General features: G+C 52.0%; 1 protein-coding gene across 1 annotated transcript in view; it reads left to right on the forward strand.

Moving 5' to 3' along the window:
* VIPR2 (vasoactive intestinal peptide receptor 2) overlaps positions 1-17356 on the forward strand; it is a 103277-nt gene extending 85921 nt beyond the window's left edge. Inside the window, exons 6-13 of the mRNA XM_017519272.2 lie at positions 2874-3015; positions 9241-9391; positions 10138-10198; positions 11671-11740; positions 12006-12097; positions 14085-14214; positions 14286-14327; positions 14955-17356. Of these exons, the coding sequence (XP_017374761.1) occupies positions 2874-3015; positions 9241-9391; positions 10138-10198; positions 11671-11740; positions 12006-12097; positions 14085-14214; positions 14286-14327; positions 14955-15128 (862 nt within the window). The 3' untranslated portion in view covers positions 15129-17356. The remainder of the gene's footprint in view (positions 1-2873; positions 3016-9240; positions 9392-10137; positions 10199-11670; positions 11741-12005; positions 12098-14084; positions 14215-14285; positions 14328-14954) is intronic.
* Positions 17357-21770: the final 4414 nt, after the last annotated feature.

The following is a 21770-nucleotide window of genomic DNA, read 5'->3' on the forward strand; positions in this document are numbered from 1 at the left end:
AGCATGTTTAAGATAGTTTATTTAAAGTTGTTGCCTGTGACTTTAAGGCAGAAACTTAAGGTAAATATATTTCATGTGATGCCTCAGGGACAATTTTTGTTGATTCACTTTCTTTCTCCTGTAAATGGGCCATGTTTTCTTATTTCTTTTTGTGCTTTACATTTTCTTGTTGAAACTAGGCATTTTGAATATTCTGATGTGATGACTCTGCAATCACATTCTCCCCGCTCTAGGATTTGTTGCTTCTTGCTGCAGGTTGTAGTTGTTTATTTGGGGACTTTCTAAGCTATTTTTGTAAAGACTCTTGGTCTTTGCTGGTCTCTGAAGCCTCTATACTTTTAGCTTCGTCATCAGCTGGTTGTTTGACAGAGATTTCCACAAACACCTGGAGCAAAAGAGATTAAAAAAAAACTGAAAGAAAAAAAAAGTACTCTCTCCAGGCCTTTGCAGGCTGGCTCTGTGTTGGAAGCACTCCTTCAGTGCTTAACCAGAGTGTTTCCAGCTCTGCCTTAGCCCTCGCTGCCTGCTTGTGCTGAGCCCAAAGAGCAGCCTGAGAGAAGAGCTTGTGGGATTCTCTGGTCCTTTCTGCCCTGAATGTGCGCCTGGATTCTAGGTTCCACATTTCACGTAAGGGCTTCTTGAAGCCCTTATTCTCTGGGATTCTTACCCCCAGCTTTTCCTCGCGGGCTATCAGAGAGCCTGTTGTTTGCCTCAGCTGCCAAGTGTTTCCTGAGCTGGCTGCAGCTTATACATTCAGCTTCCAGCATGTCTGCAAAACCACTTCTCAGCCTGAGAAATCTGAGTCTTTTGCCCAGAACCCACAGAAAGGTCAAAACAAACACAATTCCTTGGGTTTATGAAATTCCTCCAGGACCAGATACTCACAATAGGAACATGGGCTTCTGTCTTCAAAATGACCAGCATGTTGGGGTAGGCTGGGGCAAAGGTGAGCTACATACAGCATGCTCTCTGCCTATTCAGGGCCTTTCTCCAGGTTAAGGGTTCACTGGGTTGCCATAAGCCTTTGAGTATCTTCCAGGGCTCTGGGCTCTGGTTGATTCCAGCAGTTTTTCCCGGGTTTTTTAGTGTTTCCTTAATGGTCCCTATGCCACCATTTTCACTGACCTCTTCGTTAGGATTTTAACCATTTTTTTAATTGTTGACAGGAAACTTCTTCTCGAATTCAATATGTATTTGCAAAAAACATTTCTTCAGCTCATCCACTTTATTATCTCAAAAAAAAAATCTTAACAGAGCTTTTTCATTTTTCTCTTCCACAGCAAATTGTGGTTGCCATTCATGGTTAAATTTGCTTCATGCCCTCAATTCTTTTATTTCTCTGTGTTTCTCTGGTCATAGTATGAGTTTCTCATCTCTACCTCATTCTGCACCAGTAGTATGCCTTCATTTTTAATTTTAAAATTTGCCCACAGTTGTTTCTTAAACTAGAAAAATAAGTATTCTAATTAAAATAACAAGTGTTTCCATTTTATAACTATGATTTATGCAAGTATTACTATAATTCATGCTGCCTTCATAAGTATTCATGTTACAGTGTTCCATTCATGTAGAGAAAAAAATCATTCAACTCAATCTGTCACTATCAGTTAGACCCGTGGCATACTGAGGTCAAGTGCTAGGCAGAGCACATGCACCCGCGACACACACACACAACGCAGCGCCATGCGTGACGTAGCAGCTACAGTGAGAGATGGTGCCCCCAAGACGAGAAAGTGACGTGTAATGGAAACAGAGCTTATACTGCTTCCATTTTAAAATTTAATTAAAAGTAAAGAAAATGTTAAACGCAGCCCTTAAGTTCTGGGTTGAACTCACCACATTGCAGTCTCCATTGCTCTGTGTAGCTCATGGAAGCTGACTGGAGAGCACAGGCCAAGAGGCACGAAGAGTTGAGAGTCACTGTGGTGGGAGCAGGGGAGGCACCAGCCTGTGGTCTGACCCACGCCATGCATCCGCCATGAGGGCCATCAGGGGTGATGTGCAGAGCCCAGGCAAGGCCAGGAGGCCACGGTGTCGGTCCAGGTCCAGAGACGGGCTCTCAGGTGATCCCAGAAGGTTTGGTGTGGGGCCTGCCTTCCACAGCATTAGTGTGATTAGGAGAAAATCAGCTTTTAGAAAAGGCAGCTTTTCCCACCTAACAAAGGAAGTTATGCATCAACTGGAGTAAGACCTTCGAGGGCCAGGTGTTAATTGGTTAGCTGAGGACAGGCTGATGCTGCCTCCTCGCTCAAGGTGGAAGAGTCAGAGCAAAAAGGAGACTCAGGGACGGAACAGGAGAAGCAGGAGAGAAGCAGTCCTCAGCCTGAGGGCCCGTGAAGCCCAAGCCCCTGAACGCCAGACGTACTGGCCACTCAGCCTCCACACCTGCAACACGGGCCCCTGCCCTGGCAGGCCCTGGACTGCGTGCCACTTGGCTTATGCTTTTACCGTAAAATCCTTTTCTAGGAATCTAACCTAAGGAAATAGTACAAGATAAGGGAAAAGATGTATGTGCAAAAATATTTATCATTTATTATTTTACTTTTAAATTCTTTAGAAACAGGGCCTTGCTCTGTGGCCTAGGGCGGAGTGCAGCGGCACCATCATAGCTCACTACAGCCTCAAATCCCTGGGCTCAAGTGATCTTCCTGCCTCAGCTCCCAAAGTTCTGAAATTAAAAATATCACAATGCAAAATAAGAAACTTAAAGATACAATGATAGAGGAATACATAAATGATTCACTTCCATAAAAAGAAAACAACTTTAAGATTAAAACCACCTAGGTGATTATTAGGGTGTTTCCAAAATCAGTGTTGATTCTCTCTCCGTCCCTCCCACCCTTCCCCCCTTTCTCCCCGCTCCTCCACTTTAGGAAGCTGCACTGCACCAGGAACTACATCCACCTGAACCTGTTCCTGTCCTTCATCCTGAGAGCCATCTCAGTGCTGGTCAAGGACGACGTTCTCTACTCCAGCTCGGGCACATTGCACTGCCCCGACCAGCCATCCTCCTGGGTGAGGCTATCCCCACCACAGGGTCCCACTCTCTTGTCCCTTTGTCTCTGTTCCACCTTCTCACGATGACGATGTCTCAGTGCTGGCACAGGGTCTCTGTCAGGACACAGGGTCACAGCTGAGAAACAGAGAGATTGGCAGAGAGGCTGGGGCCAGAGCAGGCCCTGTCAGCAGCTGAGACATGGGGGTGGTGCTGAGGCAGGGAGTGTGGGGGGTCCCAGGCGCCATCAGGGCTGGGAAATGAAAGGGCCCTGAGCCCTGACCCCCGCAGCCCTTGCCTGAAGAAAACCACACCCTTCCTCACACACATCTGGGTTGGAAAATCTTGGCACAGATGAACACACACAACTCTGTTGCTTTCTATCTGAACCTCCTAGATTCTGAGCAGTAAATGCTTCCTTCCAGACTGCTGGAAGAACTCGCTCTGTGTCACAGGTAAATTCCGTGCAAACCCTGATTGTGAAGCCAGCTGCAGGTCTGTGAATATCTTGGGTCTAGCTCTTTGATATGAGGATAATCTTCATTATTAGTTCCTATAAATGCAGTACAGGGTGTTTCACTCCACCCAGGCCCTTCTCCGTTGGCTGTATTTGTGGTGGCTGTTGGTGGTTATTTAGCACCTAATCGAGTCAGTTTAACACAGCAAGTGCTGTTGAGTGCCTCCTATGGGCAGGTCATTCTACCAAACACATCCCTTCTGGCCCAGAGCACGCCACATGCTCGGCATCTCTGAAGGATTCATACCCCTGGTACCTCACTCTCGATCTGAGACCCTCGCTACCAAGGTTCTGAAGGAGCCAGGAGTGCCGAACTGTCCTCCCGCATTCCACGCAGGTGGGCCCGTAAGCTGGCACAGTTGCTCAGTCTGAACAGATTTGAATTAACTTAGTTTTAAGATAGCAAAGCCCTTTATAACTGCACAGACATCAGCTGTTTCGTAGGCTGTCGTCTTCATGCAGAAAATGTGGTTCCGGGGATAACCTGGTGCATTATGCATGTGAATCAGATTTGCCGTGATAACAAAATGAAAAACAAGATTTTTCACCTGGCAAACCCCTGTGCCCAGGTGCAGTTGGGGCCCTGGAGTTCCTGTCCTGGGGCAAGGGCCTCCCTACATGTGTAACCGTGGTAAAAGCCCAGAAGAAGTATTAGGACAGTGTCAGATTCTCTCTCACCAAGATGGTTTCAAGCTTCACTCTGCAGATCTCCATGCCCTTAGCTCTTCATGAAGAAAGCAGTCACCCTTGACAGATGCTTGACGGACACTCAGAGGACCACTGGGACCCACAACAGACCCTCGATGGACCCATGACATCGAAAGCAGTGACCCACGATAGACCCTCGGGACCCGTGACACGGAAAGCAGTGACCCACAACTGACCCTTGACAGACCCTCAGGACCCCCGACAGACCATCAGGACCCATGACGAAACCTCAGTGGACCCTGACGGATCCTGGAGGACCTGCGACATAGAAAGTGGTGGCCCTTGACAGACTCTCAGGACCTGCAGCGGACCCTCAGCAGACCCCACAACATGGAAAGCAGTGGCCCTCGACAGACCCTTGGGACCGGTGATGGACCCTCAGCAGACCCTCAGTGTAGAAAGCAGTGACCCATGACAAACCCTCGGGATCCGCAACAGACCCTCAGTGGACCCCAACAGACCCCAGAGGACCTGCGATGTAGAAAGTGGGACTGGGTGCTGGTCTGGAGCAGCTCTACTCTCCCCGCCGCTTCAACCTGAGAGGAACGCCCGGAATCTCCGAGCCAGGGCAGGTTTGAGCCGGCGTGGCTGCCCCGGTGGGAGGGGCTGGCCCCGTGTCCGTGGCGTGGAGCCTTCTCTGAAGGCTGGACTGTTTCTGTGGACACCATGGGTGAACACTCATTCGCCTTTAAAAGAGCAGTTGCCCCATTTCACAGATGAGGCAACGGAGCTGAGGGAGACCCAGCAACTGGCCCAGAGCCTCGGGATCCAAAGCCAGGAGCACGTGGGGCCCCACAACATCCAGCAGCGTGGATCCCAGCTCCTGGAGTTGAGCTCTGTGAGGACAGGGGGAGGCAGCTTTGCCGCTCATGCCAGGTGCCCCGCGACACCTGTACCAGCAAGGGGAAACAGAGGCAAAGGGAAGGTGTGCAAGCAGACACAGGAGGGAGGGGACAGTGGCCAGAGGGAGGGGAGGCGCCTGAGGCCAGATGGAAGGTGAGCTGGTCTTCCCTCTCACTGTCCCCTAAAGAACGCTCAGACTTTAAGTAAACAAGTCAGCCAGAAATATAGTCAGACCTCAGCATAAGGAAAGGGAAAAATATCTTTCCTTCCGGTTGCATTTTTTGGATTTTTTTGTTCCCAGCTGGCTTCACTAAACCAAGATTGTTCTCCCAAGCAGAACACCTGGGGCAGCTCCCCCAAAATAGGTGCAGGGTCTTTTTCTCAGAACATTAGGATCAGCCAAAAACATGAAAAGTTTTCCTCCTGGCCCCTTCCACGTGGTCTAGACAGAGACACAGTTTCCTCTAGGGCCTTGGGCTGCCCCGGGCATGGAGCAAACCTGCTGTTTATTCTCACAGATTCTATGGAACTCCCAGAAGCACACCCCCAGGCTCACTAAGTTGAGTCCTGCCTGCCTGACATGCATGTGTGCACCTGTGTGTACTCACACTCACACAGAGGCTCCCGACAAGGCCACAGCGCTGAGGAGGGACCAGCTGCTGACCGGGCAACGGGCCTTGATACGCCTCCTGGCCAGGTGTTCTCACATCAATGCTGTGGGTGGTAGCTGGCCCTGGAGGACCCCTTGTGGCCTGCCGGGTCCCTCCTGCTGCGCTCTGGAGCCTGTGTGATGTGGTTTGAAGGTCACGCTGTAGAAGATGAAGTCCGTAGAGGCCTTGTCATTCACCAAACCTCCCGTGCTCACAGAATGTGCTTGTTTGGTGAATGGGACATGGAAAAAATGCAGAGATGTTTTTGTTCCCATTTTAGAAAGAAAATGGAATCTTCAAACTCTTTCTGCATCGTCTTTGCCACTTCAGCAGGACGTCCCAGAGCCCCTTAGGCTGACGCCTGCTGTCAGACAAGACATTGCCCCTCGTGTGGCCTGACATCCTCCATGTAGCCCTTCCCCAGTTCGGTGCCTGCTCTGCACTTGATTTTTCTCTTTTGCCACTGCAGACGTCACTGGACATGCGTCTTTATGGACTAGTGTTCTTATTTCTGTCGGGTGGGACTCACCAGTGAGGCTGTCGGCAGAGGTGTCTCCGTCCGGGAATGCTGCTGTCACAGACGGCAGACATTTACTTCTCAGCTCTGGAGGCCCGATATGGAGGCATCACCAGATTCGGGTCTGACTCCTCTCTGTGTCCTCACGTGGTAGAAGGGGTGAGGGAGATTCGGGTCAGGCTCACATGGTGGAAGGGGCAAGGGATATTGCTGGGGTCCCTTTACAAGGGCACTAATCCCATTACAAAGCTCCACCCCCACGACAAGACCCCACCCCGTGACAAGGTCCCACCCACTAACACATCCCACAGCAGGTGAGGCTTCAACACATTATCTTTTTGTTTGTTTTGTTTCTTTTGTTTTTGAGACAGACCCTGACTCTGTTGCCCAGGCTGGAGTGCAGTGGCACGATCTCGGCTCACTGCAACCTCCGCCTCCCAGGTTCAAGTGATTCTCATGTTTCAGCCTCTCAAGTAGCTGGGATCACAGGCAGGTGCCACCACACCTGGCTAATTTTTTTTTTTTTTAAAGATGGAGTTTCACCATGATGGCCAGGCATCTTGAACTCCTGGCCTCAGGTGATCCACCCACCTCGGCCCCTCAAAGTGCTAGGATTACAGGTGTGAGCCACTGCGCCCAGCCCGGCTAATTTTTCTTTGTATTTTTAGTAGAGACAGGGTTTCACTATGTTGGCTAAGCTGGACTCGAACTCCTGACCTCAAGTGACCCATCCGCCTTGGCCTCCCAAAGTTTTGGGATTACAGGCGTGAGCCACCGCGCCCGGCTGCATGTGTATTCTTACATTGTAGTAAATATATTTTGCTAGATTGCTTTCCAAAAGGCTGAGACAGCTGACAACTGCATTTAGGATCACACCAGAGCCCGGAGACCTGACTGGTTTTGCCGTTTTGCCTGTCTGGCAGGCATTGGCACTGCCTCTGTGGCTCTCACACTCACTCCGGGGCAGGGCACCTGCTGAGAAGAGGCATCTTTCCACAAGCTGTTCCAGCACTCCAAATACCACATTCATCTGTAATATTGGTGTTACAAAAATTAACCGTTTGTCACTTCCATTGTCAATATGTTTCCAAATTCATCATTTGTCAATTGTATTTTTATGGTATTTTTGCCATCTAAAAGTTTTTAAAGTTTATGTAACCAAAAATTGCCTTCTATCCTTTTAGCATTTCTTGTTTTCATTTCGGATTTCCCATCTTGGTTAAGAGGTTTCTATTCTAAGATTGCTCATTTGTGTCTTGGTTCATCTGCAGTTTACTCCCCGTTGTGTTTAAGATCAGGTCTTTTACCGAGTGACAAGGCAAGCTGCATTCAGATGAGTCACCACATCCCAGAATCGCACCGCCCAGAGATTTTAAAACTTGATTTCATTTTATTCAAATGAGTGGCAATGAGTTACAAATTGACCTGCTGTGACTCTCTTGTGTTCATGGCTGTGTCATCATGTGTGTCTTTCCATGTAAGAGGCTCTGTCTTGGTGCCCAGGGCAGAACTTGCTGGGATCTCAGTGTCCATTCAGCAGGTGTTAACACTTGAGATCCGTGTGCAGGCGCTCGGCTTGCCCTGGTAGCAAAGACAAACAATAAGGGTAACTCTCACCCGTGCACTGCCTCAGGCAATGAAGCACCTACCCTGTTATGCTTAGGAAAAGGAAAAAGCAGACGAAGGCAAGGAAGATCCGCAGCACTGGGGAGGTCAGGGGCAGCCTGCAGGGCTCAGTGGCTCTCAGGACCCTGGAGGCCAAATTGAAAGGCCACTACATGAACGTATATCGACCCGTATATGTGTATAAGTATATCCACCCTTATATAAGTATATCCACCCATATGTATGTAAAAGTATATCCACCCATATGTATGTATAAGTATAATCCATCCATATATATGTATGGGTATATCCATCCATACATGTGTATAAGTATAATCCACCCATATATAAGTATATCCACCCATATATATGTATGGGTGTATCCACCCATATATATAAAAGTATATTCACCCATATGTATATATAAGTATATTCACCCATATGTATGTATAGGGATGGCCGTCTGATATATGTGTATATTATATCCACCCATATGTATGTATATTCACCCATATATATAAGTATATTCACCCACAAATATGTATAGGTATATCTCTCTGACATATATATAGAGAGCATATCTGCCTGTACCTATGTGCTTCCTACATATGACTTTATAGATATATATGAACATAAATATAGAAATAAGAATGGAAATGAAAATACTATCTTTTTTCAGCATACTTTATATAAGCTCAGTGATTAAAAGTAGCAGTTTCATGTTTGCTCATGAGGCTGAAATGCCTGGTACATTTAGTTAGAAGAAGGTCTGAGAGATTAAAATAGATTTATTTTATTTGTTCTTTCCCAGTGAAAATCCTCTTAAAAACCTCCTCAGAAAATATTTTATTTGCCAGATTTCTCATTTTCCCATTTTTTAAGGTTTAATTAGGTTACCTAACATTAAAACCAGTTTTTTACAATTGAGGAACTTACAGGTTGTCAAAAATTTAAAAGAAAATTTGGGGGCCTGATGTGGGTCCATTGTTTTCTCTTCCCAAGCGCTGCTCACGTGAGCTGCTAGTGAGGGAAGCTGGGAGGTGCTGCACCCTCCACCTGCACTCGTGCTCGAGGGCGAGGGGCTGCGCCCTAAGACCCTCCAGCAGTGAGTGCGCTCCTGGCCCTGCAGCAGTGAATGAGCTCTTCTCAGGGAGGGCTGTTCACAATTGCCTCTGCCGAGTTTATCTTGCAGTGATCTTCCCCTGGAGCCGCGTATACACAGGGCCTGGTGCTAATGGAAGGCATTCCAGGCCAGCACCCTGGCAGCTGTGTTAATTCTGTCCCAGTAGCACCTGGTGTCTCCTCCTTCCTTGCACAGATACCAAGCACCCTGTATCCTGGAGCGGCCTGCTGTGAACTGTTGTCACCTAATTGGGTCCTGCTGTCCTCTGTTTGTGATTTCCAGGTGGGCTGCAAGCTGAGCCTGGTCTTCCTGCAGTACTGCATCATGGCCAACTTCTTCTGGCTGCTGGTGGAGGGGCTCTACCTCCACACCCTCCTGGTGGCCATGCTCCCCCCAGGAAGGTGCTTCCTGGCCTACCTCCTGATTGGATGGGGTAAGCGTGCCCCTTCCCACCCACAAACCCCCATCCCATCTGACCAAACAATGCAAGCTTTTTCAGCTCAGGAAAATGCTTTGCTGCCCCCATAGAATGCATGTCAGGGTCATGTGATGAAGAGTTTTTCTAGAATGACTGGAGGCTCCTATGAACAAGTTAATATTTCCGGTAACCAGGACCTAGTCTAAAATGCTCCCATTCATGGCCCCTTTGACCCCAATTCAAATGAGGCTGCTAACAAGTAACAAAACAATTTCCTCCTCCCACCTCTACCTGGTTCAGCTTTCACTGAGGGTGGGGATCAGAGAGGAGAAAAGTTAACCACACCAGGAAGTGGAAGTCTTGCCTTGTCCAGGGTTGGAAAGGGGTACAAATTTGGGGCATCCTCATGGAGGGGATGAGGCAGATGCAGCCAATAGTTCCTTGGGTGGCCACAAAATCAGTGAACACATCTCCTTCCTGGCACATTTACCTCCGTGGCCTCCAGTAATAACACTTCCTGTGCAGAATGGCAAGTCTCAAAGTGTCGTCAGACTCTCAGCTCTCAAGCGTGTGTGTAATTATCTTCACTGCTTACTAAGGCATGAGCACAAACTTGTAAATATTTACAAAGACTTTAAACAAGAGATTGCACTTCGTATTCCCGTGAGAAAGCGTGTCCTTGAGGGTACTGCTGGTGAGGGCACCCATCTGTGTGCATGCGTGGCTCCGCTCTGCCTGTGTAACCAGGCGTCTCTCCGCAGGCCTCCCCACCGTCTGCATCGGGGCGTGGACTGTGGCCAGGCTCTACTTAGAAGACACTGGGTGAGTCCATGCCCAGACCGTGGCCTCAAAAATGGGCATGGCAGCATCTGGCAACATGAAGTCCTTTGGAAGCCAGAAGGTCACCTGGTTGGAAGGACAGGGAGCATTTGCGGGAGGCATCTGGGAGATTCTTGGGGAGGAATGCTGTGAGGTTGGAGTGTTTGGAGGGAGCCCATGTGGGAGACAGAAAGTGAGCCAGGTTTTACAGCGCAGTTGAGATTGGGACCAGCCAGGCAGAGACTGGTGCAGCCCCTTTGGTGGGCACAGCAGTGTCCACAGAAGAAAACCAAGTGCCCTGCAGGTTCTTTGAAGTGTGGAAGTTCAGGTGATGGTGCTGAGGGCACCTGGCACTTCCTGCACATTGTTTGAAGTGTGGAAGGTCAGATGATGGTGCTGAGGGCACCCGGCACTTCCTGCACGCTGTTTGAAGTGTGGAAGGTCAGGTGACGGTGCTGAGGGCACCTGGCACTTCCTAAGTGCTGGTCCTGGCCCATGCAGCCCAGAGCACTTCTGCCCTGTGCTCACCCTGAGTGAGACTGTGGCCCAGATACCAGCACACATGACTCCAGCACAAATATCCTGCCTCGTAAAGGGCCTCAGTGTGCATCAGGTATCCCCTGCTAGTAACGAATCACTCCAAAATTTGGTGGTTTGAAACACCCGCCTAGTCTAGTTACTATGTGATTCTGTACCTGACGACTTGGGAGGACTCAGCAGGGGCACTTCTGGCCTTGAGGACTGGCCCCCCCTTGGTCCCCTTCAGCCAGCTGCAGGCTTGGGCCTCTTGTTCCTCTTCAGGCCAGTCTGAGATTGCACCACCTGGAAGACTCCTGCCCTCAGCCTCTGAGGGAGCTCATGAACCCAGGCCTGTGATGGAGATTCTGCTCTGTGGGAGGGCTGCGGACTCCTAGGACAGGGAGTGGACCCTGTGGGGGAATCACTGAGGCATTTTACCAGCCAGGGGTCACAGCTTCCTGCTGGAGACACCCCATGTGCCACGAGATGGAGAGCTGGCAGCTCGCCCACCTCAGTCATTATAAGGACATTTTGAACCGTTTGCCACACACATGCACACCACTTGGGAGGTGGAGGAAAGCTAATTTTCAGGAGGAAGGTTCTTTGCTCATGACGTTGGCTGGATGGGGCCAACACACGCATTCATGCTCAGAGAGGAGGGCTTCAACGCCACCCTGCCTCGTCGGCGCCTGTGGGACCGCGTCTGTGTCCCTCCTCCCTATAAGCAGACTATCATTTTGAGATGCATAAAATGAAACACAATCACTCACTAGGACAGACTCCTTTATGATCTGTCAGTGTAGAGAAGTGACGCTTCCACGGTGTGGGGAGCAGGCACATTGGGAGGGGCAGGCAGCCCGCAGGCAGGCACAGGCGTGAAGCAGGCCTCATTCTCCCGTGCCCCTCTTGTGAGAGAGGTCGGTGGTCACCTGATTTCCCATCTTTCTCTCACACAGTTGCTGGGATACAAACGACCACAGTGTGCCCTGGTGGGTCATACGAATACCGATTTTAACCTCCATCATTGTAAGTAGCCCCTGTTGAAATGTGGATTATCTGCGTAGTCGCACAGCTGGGCAGACAGCAGGCCCCCTATCCTTTATTAAATAGAAATGACCGGTTCCACTCAGCCATCCCAGAAAAGGACCTCTTGAGGCTGCGGACACCCAGAGGCAATTCCCAGGAAGGAGGGAGGGACTGCGGGAGGAGGGGAGGGTGGAAATCAGGTGGACTTCAGGGAGGTTAGGTCTCTGTGAGTCAGTTTCACAAACTTTTTATCCCTTTTGGGCAGGTCAATTTTGTCCTTTTCATCAGTATCATAAGAATTTTGCTGCAGAAGTTAAAGTCACCAGATGTCAGCGGCAATGACCAGTCACAGTACAAGTGAGTGTGTGTCCCAGCCTGGCCGCCCTGGTGGGGATGCTGTGCGGAAACCCCCCAGAGCTGCCAGGAAGCCCTTGGAACCATGGTGACTATGCCTCACCTCGCAGCTGGGCCCCAGGGCTCTGCTCCTGCCCGAAGCTCAGAGAGGCCCTGGGCAGCATTTCCCTGGTGACTATGAAAGTTGCCACCCTTTCTTTTATTTCAAGGCCAGGATAAAGTCCTCTTTAGTGAGCTGGCTTGTTTAAGCTTCTGCCCACTTGCATGTTATACAATCCGTCTTCTCTTTGGCCACAGATTATTTTGATTTTACTTTTAATTCTGTCTTCCCGCTCAGACCACGTGGTCCATGTCCATGTGTCTACTGCGAGCCCTAATACCAGGCCTTGTAGTTAGTAATTCAGAATGAGTTTCCTCCCTGTGTGATTACATGACATGGCATCTTGATTGCCCTTAAGTAGATGAAGACAGGGCAGACGTTTTACCCCCAGTCATCCAGCTAATTCACGATGATCTGGGAAATCTCTAAAGTAATGCAAAGACTCCATAAATTTATATCAACATTTATAAAGAAAAGGTAAAATCCAAAAATTCAAGTATAAACTAAGCACTGGCTTGGTGTGAAAATGGCTGGCCCAGCCAGAAGGCACCTCGGGCTCAGAATGACTGGGGCTAGAAGGGCGGCTGTGCTCAGAGCTCCTCTGTGGCAGAACAAGCCAGGTGGGTTCCTGGCCTGCGTTTCCCTTTACTCCCGCCTTAGAAAACAGGATGGATTTGGGAAGGGACAGTTAGGCAGGAGCATGGCCAAGAGCCCCAAAGCTGGGTGCAGATACTGCTGGTGCCTGAGGGAAGTCACTTTGCCACTCTGTGTCTCAGTTTCCTCATCTGTAAAATGGAAATCATAATGTCACTAACGGAGTCGATATTTGCCAGATATTTGCTGCCTGGCACCAGAGTATCGTGAAAGAGTTTGGTCAACCAGAGAATCAAATTCTGCCATATGGCATCTAAATCCAGGGAGTGTGCATCTCTGCCTGCCCACATGAGGGATGGGATTCCACGTCAGGCCCTGCGTGGCAGTGTGACCTCATCCCTGCTTGGGGGAGGCCGGTGGTGCCTGCCATGGCAGAGAAGCAGGAACAAGATTGTTCCTGGCCTTCAGGCAGAGCTTTGATTTCCTATGAATCTTGTGTAGTTTCTTGTTTAGTTCCTTCGTATTGGCTCTTTGGGAGTGTTTGTTAAATACACTTGGAGATGGATGATTTCATTTTGGAAACAGAATTAAGTGGGGACAATAAAATCTGTTCTCGGTCCAGGACAACAGAAAAGGCCGAGACACCCATGCGGCCACCAGAGGCCTTTCTGTGTAACTCTCTGGTCACGGAAGTAGCAAAACCTCCCTGGACAGGGCCAGAAGCTCAGCCACTGGGAGGCCTCTTCTCCAGCAAACTGCAGAAGAGTTAATAGTGTGAATTAGGTGGGTTCTCTGCTGCTGACTGAAAAGCCTGGCTCCCACGGAGCCCAGCTGCTATGAGCCACAGACCTGGGAGCAGGCGTCAGCCTCATCATTTAAACGTGCACATGGCCATGGTGGAAGCTGGCCTTCTCGTCCCGTGTGGCACCCTCACCTGCCTCAGGATGGGCCAGGTGCCCAGGCAGGGCCCCTGCAGGCTGTGGGTCACTCACAAGGAATCTTGCCCCTGGTAGCCATGAACCCTGGGGCACAGCATGTGTCGTTGTGAGGGAATTTGGGAGAAATGAACACTTTCTGGAATGCATGTTCCCAGGTCCTGAGTGCTGGATCTGCACGGGGCCTCAGACATAAGCATAAAGGAGCAGTGGCTTTTCCTGCTAGCCGGCAACGCCAGCGGTGGAGAGGGGGTATGGAACCCCTCCCACACCCAGCTGCCCAGTCCTGAGCAAGACCCTGCCCGGCATGCAGAGGGTTCGTAGGCCCAGCAGCTGAGCTGGCCCCTCTCCTTCTGTGCAGGAGGCTGGCCAAGTCCACACTCCTGCTCATCCCGCTGTTTGGCGTCCACTACATGGTGTTTGCCGTGTTTCCCATCAGCATCTCCTCCAAATACCAGATTCTGTTTGAACTGTGCCTTGGGTCATTCCAGGTAGGTGTGAGGAGGCGGCGGCCCCCCCTACAACAAAGGGGGTCCTGCCTGACCACCCCTTCTCATTGCAGGGCCTGGTGGTGGCCGTCCTCTACTGTTTCCTGAACAGTGAGGTAAGTCCGTGGCTGCCTTGGAACCAGGCGCAGGTACTCAGTTGGTTCCTGAAATGCTGCCCAACCCGGGCTGTGGCCCCCACGTGCGCCTGTCTTCCATGGGCCAGTCCCACTGCCCAGGCCCCCATGGCTCTCTGTGTCCCCATCAGAGCCCACAGCGACACAGGCAAGCCCACTTTCTGGGCCCAGCTTCCAAACCCCCGTCCTTCCGTCCACCCCAAGCACCATTGACTGCTGTCCTCTCAGAGCCTCTCGGGAAAGCTCCCTGACGGGTCTAGACAGAATCTGTTTTTCTCCCTGGTCAGCGTCTTGCTTGTGAGTCCCAGAAAGCCAGCACCTGGATTGGGGTTGGGGCTGCACAGCATTTCGTGAGTCCCTGTTGACAGAGCCGGCAGCTGAGCAGCGTCCCCCTGGCCCTCACCTGGCCACTCAGTTCCCACTCCCTCCAGCGTCTCTTCCCCAAGCCGTTTCTGTTTCTGGCCATCTGACGAGGACACAGATGTAGCCCCACTCTCCACATAGGGTCAGGCAGGAGGGAAAGCTGGAGGTTTGTGGGCCGTGCTCCTCAGAGTACACACACATCCCTGCCCAGGCTCACAGATGCTCCCGGTGCTCTCACCTCCCCAGGTGCAGTGCGAGCTGAAGCGAAAATGGCGAAGCCAGTGCCCGACCCCGTCCTCCAGCAGAGATTACAGGGTCTGTGGCTCCTCCATCTCCCGCAACGGCTCGGAGGGTGCCCTGCAGTTCTACCGCGGCTCCCGAACTCAGTCCTTCCTGCAGACGGAGACCTCTGTTATCTAGCCCGACCCCCGCCTGTGGACGCAGCGGGAGCCCATGGTCCTGGGGCTGACACAGACTGATGGGGGCTGACACTGTCAGGCAGGTCAGCACGGTCCTCATGCAGTCAAGCTGGTTGTCCACCAAACCCCACACGTGGAACTGGGGTCGTGTTGTCATTGACTCGATTTAAACTCCAGCATTTAGATAATTTTGTTCAGCATGTGTTTCAGCCCTATAGTTGGATCCATTTTCGAAGAGAATAGGGAAGCCAAGAAGGAAATGTGGAAATGCAGTTGCATGACCCAGCAAGGGCCTGGGCGACCACAGGTGACGTCCATGCCATTTCAGGGCAGCCTCCCAGGTCCCACAGGGCAGCCCCCTCGTGTGCAGGACAGAGGGAAGCCGGTCAGGGCCCCCCTGACATTAGGACCAGGATAAATCAATGCAAGGGCAACCTGCCTTCCCTCCTGGGGTTCCCACCTGGCCTGCCAGAGCCCTTCCCCCCCAACTCTTCCCACAGGGCCCAGCATAGCCGCCTCCACAGGGCTGTTCTGCCTCCCTATGGAAAGCGGGCTGAGGAGACCACCAGATCAAGAGAGCAGGTCATGAAGGAGGGGGTGCCCTCCACGTAGGTGTTGGGAGGCCCCTCAGCAGCCAGGGCTCTGCCTTGGGAAGTCACCTGCCACCCTGTGGGGGCCATGGAGCCCAACACTCAGCCTCAGGCCAGCCACAGCCAGGCCTGCAGCCCCTGGTGATGGGGTCAGGTGGGCATGAGAAATAGCTGAATGGTAACCGGAAACCTATTATCTTTTTAACAAAAATCATCTTAGAATCATTTCTGTCTAAATGGAGAATTATTTTAACAACATATACAACTGTTTCAAGCCCTCCTCCCCAGAGCTGGTGCTAGGCAGCCCTAGCGGCTGTTCCGTGACCTGCAGACTTGGAGAGGGTGTCTGGGGACGTTGCTGAGCTGGCTGCAGAAGGGTAGGGACATCTGAGTGCAGTCTCCATGCCTGTGACATGCCCTGGTCCCCGCAGCGCCTGGCAGACCTCAGCAGGCCACCCTTTCCTAGCCCAGGTGCCTCAACGGCGGGGCTGGGTTATTCTGAGTACATCTGACTCTGCTTTTCCCCTTAAAAATGAACATCTTTTTCCCATGCCTTGGTGCCATCACAGACCCCAGCTGGAGCGAGGTGCCAAAGGTCAGGACAGCTGTGCTGGGAGGCGGCCACAGGGAAGCTCACAAATCCTGACAGCATCACCTTGGTTTGGAAAACCCACGTCCCCAGTAAAATGAGGCCAGACAGAGGGGCTGATAGGATGGCAAACCAGCAGTGTCCAGAGACCCCTCAATCCCCTACGCTCAGCGCTCCATACTGCATGCCCTGGGCCTCACCAACCACGCCCCATCCTATATGCCCTGGGCCACACCAGCCACGCCCCATCCTGCACGCCCCGGGCCACGCTGGTCATACCACTGTATTGCAATGGACTCATCTCTGGACTTCTGGGGAGAATGAGCCCAAGGTTAGTTTGGAGATGCAGGTGAGGCTGTCACAAGATCTAGAGAACAACTAACCCACCAATTCTGGGGGCTGCAGAGGCTCCATCAGGGACTGGTGGGGAGCAAATGACCCAGGGCAGGTGGCCAGGAAAGGATGGTGGAGTGTGTGGAGTGCAGTGAGAGAGAAGCAGGTGGATGCTGCAGACTCCAAGTTCAGTCCCGCCCATTGGCTACACCCTGCCCCTCTGCTGCTCCTCCCTGTAGGGTTTGGGAGACCCACCCCCAGCCTTGCCTGGCTTTAAAAGGACAAAGAGGGCATCCCCCACCCACTCAGGGTTTTGAGGAAACAGATTTGTGGTAACTGAAGGTGTTGGGTCAGTGACCAGGTGTGGACACTGAGCTGTGACACAGAGGGGATGCAGAGGAAGTGGGCGTGGCCATCATGGTCAGGCGGTCACCGGGCACTGGTTGTGTGGCTATCAGATGGTTGGGTGTGGGTGGTCATCAATCTTCAGGTAGGTGCAGGGGACAGTGTTCAGCAGAGCTGAGGACCGGTTCCTCCTGCCTGGTAGAGGGGCAGGCTGCCCACTGTTCCTGGCAGATACCTGGTGAGCAGAGGATGCAGGCCCTAGCAGTCAGCAGGTGTCTTTAACTGTAATCTTCTGTAGAATGTCTCAAACTCCTCCACGTGGCAGGAATGAGCTGTGTAAATACTTCAATAAAATCTGTCCTCACATCTGCACGCTGAGTAAGAATTTGCTCTGACCAGACCTGAGGCCCTGGGGCACAGAGGATGTGTTTGCCATGTTCACTGTGGCTGCTGCATTCAGATGAAAACAGAGCCTGAATGGGGAGGGAGAAGGTGGGCAGGGCCCCGCCAGCCACAGTGTACCAGGGAGGATGTTGGAAACAGCCACCCATCCCTCAAGACAGTCATGGGCCCCTGTCAGAGCATCGCCATTGGGGAACCTCCATCTGGCAGCTGACAGGTGAGCAGCGCCCTGGGTAAGAGGCCCCTGCACACCCAGCCTTGTCCCACCGTGCCTGACACAGCCTCTGTCAGCTCTGAAGAGCCAAGAACCTGTTAATAGAGCAGGACTGAATGCAGGAGAGTGTGTGTGTGTGTGTGTGTGTGTGTGTTCGTGCAAACAGTCCACGTGTGTGTGGGTGTGTGTGGGGTTGGGTGTGCACGCCTGTGTGTGGGTGTCTGCATGTGTGTGTGGTGTGCACATATGTGTGTAGGTGTCTGCATGTGTGTGTGAGCATCTGCATGTGTGTGGGGGTGTACACATTTGTGTGTAGGTGTCTGCATTGTGTGTGAGTGTCTGCATGTGTGTGGGGGTGTGCACACTTGTGTATGGGTGTCTGCATGTGTGTGGGGGGTGTCTACATGTATGGGGTGGAGTGTACACGTGTGTGTGGGTGTCTGCACGTGTGGGGGAGTGTCTGCATGCGTGTGAGGGGTGTACATGTGTGTGTGCCTGTATGCACACACATATGTGAATCTCTGTGTGTGCTGAGCCTTAGTCACATTTATGCTACAGGCAAATAAAATCTATTTCTAATGAACTCCATGCTCCACCAAATGGCTGCGTTGTCAGGAGGAATATAGCACATGGCTAAAAGCCACGTCCCCAAGGAGTCAAACCTAGAGTGAGCCAGACCAACCAGACTTTGCTGACTTTCCTAAGAGCAGAGCAGGTGGGAAGGGGGAAGGGGCTTGGCACACAGCCCTCCAGGGAGCACACACCCCTCCAGGGAGCACATACACCTCCAGGGAGCACACACCCCTCCAGGGAGCACATGCCCTTCCGGGGAGCACATACCCCTCCAGGAAGCACATGGCCCTCCAGGGAGCACACAGCCATCCAGGGAGTCAGTTTTGTCTGACTCAGAGGGGCTTAGTACCCATTTGCCTGAGGTGGGAAAATATTCCAGCTGCTGGAGGAGACTCAGCCCTGATGGGAGGGTGGAAGGTGCAGGCCGGGGGCCACGCTGAAGCACCCCTCCTCCATCCACAGGAATAGGTTTGTCCATTCTCATCACAAATGGCAGCTTTTTAATTGGCTATTTTTTTTCAGGCTTTCAGATGACAGAAATTATACAGGAAAGTTATAAAACTTCGAACTCTGTGCAAAGATTACACAGAAAGTGAATTCCTCCGCCTGCCTCTCCCCTCTCTGGGGAAAACTCATGCCCGCCCGAAGCAGGGTCCCAGAGCCTTCCTCCATCTGACAAACAATCTCCTTCCTGCCCTTTCTTCTGTTTCTTCATGGGAATCAGGTTAAATTGTGTAAAGCTTCTGCAGCTGTCTTTCTCATGCTGAGACAGCTCCTGTCCATCTTTCCCATCTGAACGTGCACATCTCCTGAGATTTAACCGCTGCATGATATTCCACAGCCTGGCCTTGGTAGGATTGAATTCCTGCTGGTGAGCATGTGAGTTGTTCTATGTTTACCCGAGTATTCCCTCACCGTACACTCCTGAACGGGGAGAGGTTAAAGGGCACGTACATTTGCCTCAGGATAATGTTTGCTCTACGGCTCCCCTACCCTCACCAAGCACCCTGTGGGGGGTGGGGTACATAGGAAACACTCACTTCCATTTACGTGTCTTGAATAGTTTCTTCACAGGTTTTTTCTTTAACTCTGAGCCTCTGCCTGACACACATTGAAGCTGCCTACGTCTCCAGGGGCCACCTGGCACGTCTGTCCACGTGCCAGTTCACAAAGTCACTCCTGTTCCTGGGACCCGGGCTAAGGTCGGGAGCTGGCAGCTCACAGAGGCCAGTTGCTGTCTGCAGGTGGCAGAGGCCGGCAGAGACGTTGCTTTGTGTCAGCGCAGGCTGCTTGTGAGCCGACATCACAAAGGATTTAGGGCACCTTTTATACTGAAAAGTGTTCTTTGGAAGATGGAGAGAAAAAGGGCTCTCACCTCCTTTGTGTTCTCTGAAGGTTTAATGAGGAGAGAGGAGCAGGCAGCAAGGGCGGCGGGGGGCCCACTTGTTCCAACTGTGGAAACAGACCATTCCCAGGACACCCCGCAGGCCCGTGAAGCAGGCGCCCCAGGGCTGTTACGGGGATGTTTTCTAAGCTGCTATTCAGTACCTGGAACTGAAGAAGCAATAGGGAAAATAAACTACTATTTTAAAATATAATACAGAACAATGAGACCTGGTGGGACCAAGCTCTCCCTTTGAGATTCTGGGCGCTACACGGCCTGACGCGTGCAGTTCCATGTGATAAAGTCTAAGAGAGCCATGCATGAACAGGGCACCTCAGAAGCACAAGCTGTCATGGTTTAAATGCTACAACTATGAATCCGGATGTTAAATGTGTGACTTCCCGATCACTAAATAATTCTGTCCCTTCGGATTTAAAAGCATGCAAACCATGAAGCCCCACCATCCCACAGCTCAGAGTTGTGCGGATTTCCAAACAGCTTAGACAGATCACAGTCTCCCAAACCCATCAGCATGTGGTGGAGACCTGAGTGTTCATTCCCAACTCTAGAGAAGCTGGAGACGCTGGCATGAGCCCCAAGCCTCCAGTCTCTGTTTGGAGTTATTATGAAGAGTCCCAGGGAAGGGATAAGAAGGAAGCCATGAGAGGACAGGATTTCCCTCAGCCAGGCAGCGAGGACAGGTTCAGTACAACAGGAGGCAGCAGAGTGGAGCTACAAGCAGGAGGCAAAGGGGAAAGGTCACCAGGAGCACCCAGGACCCAGGCACAGCCTCCAAGCTGTGCAGAAAACAGTGGGAAGGGGTCAGACCTGCAATCTCTCTTGATGCATTCGTTCTTTTGATCACACCACTGCCCTGGGAATAAGGCCGGTGGCCTGTGGCTCCAGGAGCACCTGTGGTGGTCAGCCACACCCAGGCTGCACTGCGTCCCCCCATCCATCCATCCGTCTGGCCACATGTGAACATTGCAAAAACAGCAAGGAATGCTCAGCAGGCATGCTGCCTCTCATCAGGGGAGAGATGAAGAGGAGAATTAATGCAAACGTAAGTCCACGTGCAGGGCTGTGCACAGTGAGTGCTGTGTTCCCAGGGGCATGCTCAGTTCCGTGGGGAGAAGCAGGAACTGCAGTGGCACCCTCAAGGTCACCCTGGAAGGGCACCTGGCGCCCTGTCTGTTGGAAGAGAAATGGCTTTCTTCAGAGAAATGGGAGCTCTTAAGGCTTTAAAGCTGGGGAACGACATGGTCCAAGCTGTGTTTTAGGGTTAACTTGGCAACAGCTTAGCAGTTGGGAAGAGGAGATGCCGATGGGTGTGGTCCGCAGGGCGTCCCGGAGTAGAGACAGTTTGTGAAGGGACGATAAAGTGGTCACAGGACACTGGAGTTGCCTGGCACCTGATGGCGGTGCACCCTGCCGATGTGAGACTGCTGCATGCCACCGACTGCCCAAACACCCGATGGGTGCCACAGCACACTGTAAAGTGGACTTTGTCCTTCATGCTGACGCTTCTCAGTGGCATTGCTGGGCATTTGGGCAGTGAGTAGGCATGCAGCCTTCTCGTGTCAGAGGGCACAGCAGCACTTTAGGGTACGGGATAGCCACGGCAGTCTCACAGTGGTGTAGCTCGGGGTACCTGGCAGCAGCAGGGATAGCCACCTTCAGGCACTGCACAGCTCAACCTTAGGCCTGGCTGAGCTCCTGGAGCCCACTGGGCATTCCAGCCTGGGTCTAGCTGAACAGGTTTTATGTGAGTCAAACCCCACATCTCTGCCAGAATTCTATTCAACGCACTTAAGGGATATGCAGGGCTGTGAGCAGCCTCAGAAGGAGGGGTCTGTCCAGGAGAATGGCCCTGAGCATCGGTGATAAGGTTAAGGCCACACGACCAGCCCCAGGTTAGAGGCAGGAGAGCAGAGCGGAGGACAGGGCAGCCAGAGGGTAAGGGTCAGGGGGTGACGGCTGCAGCCACACAGCAGCAGAGCACAGTGGCCGGGCCTGCAGAGCAGCATCACAGAGAGAGGGTGCTGGGTTGTCAGTTCAGTCCCATAAACCAAACCTGCTGCGTGCTCTATGTGGAGAGAAACAGAGGCCAGTCCTGGTGCAGCATGTGAGAACCTGCAGCTGGTGATATCCTCCAGGTGTGACTGTGGGCACAGCCAGAGGCCGGGCATGGTGAGGTGGGTCAGGAGCAGCAT

Source organism: Cebus imitator, unplaced genomic scaffold (genome assembly GCF_001604975.1).
Source record: "Cebus imitator isolate Cc_AM_T3 unplaced genomic scaffold, Cebus_imitator-1.0 Scaffold20, whole genome shotgun sequence".
Classification (NCBI taxonomy): Eukaryota; Metazoa; Chordata; class Mammalia; order Primates; family Cebidae; genus Cebus; species Cebus imitator.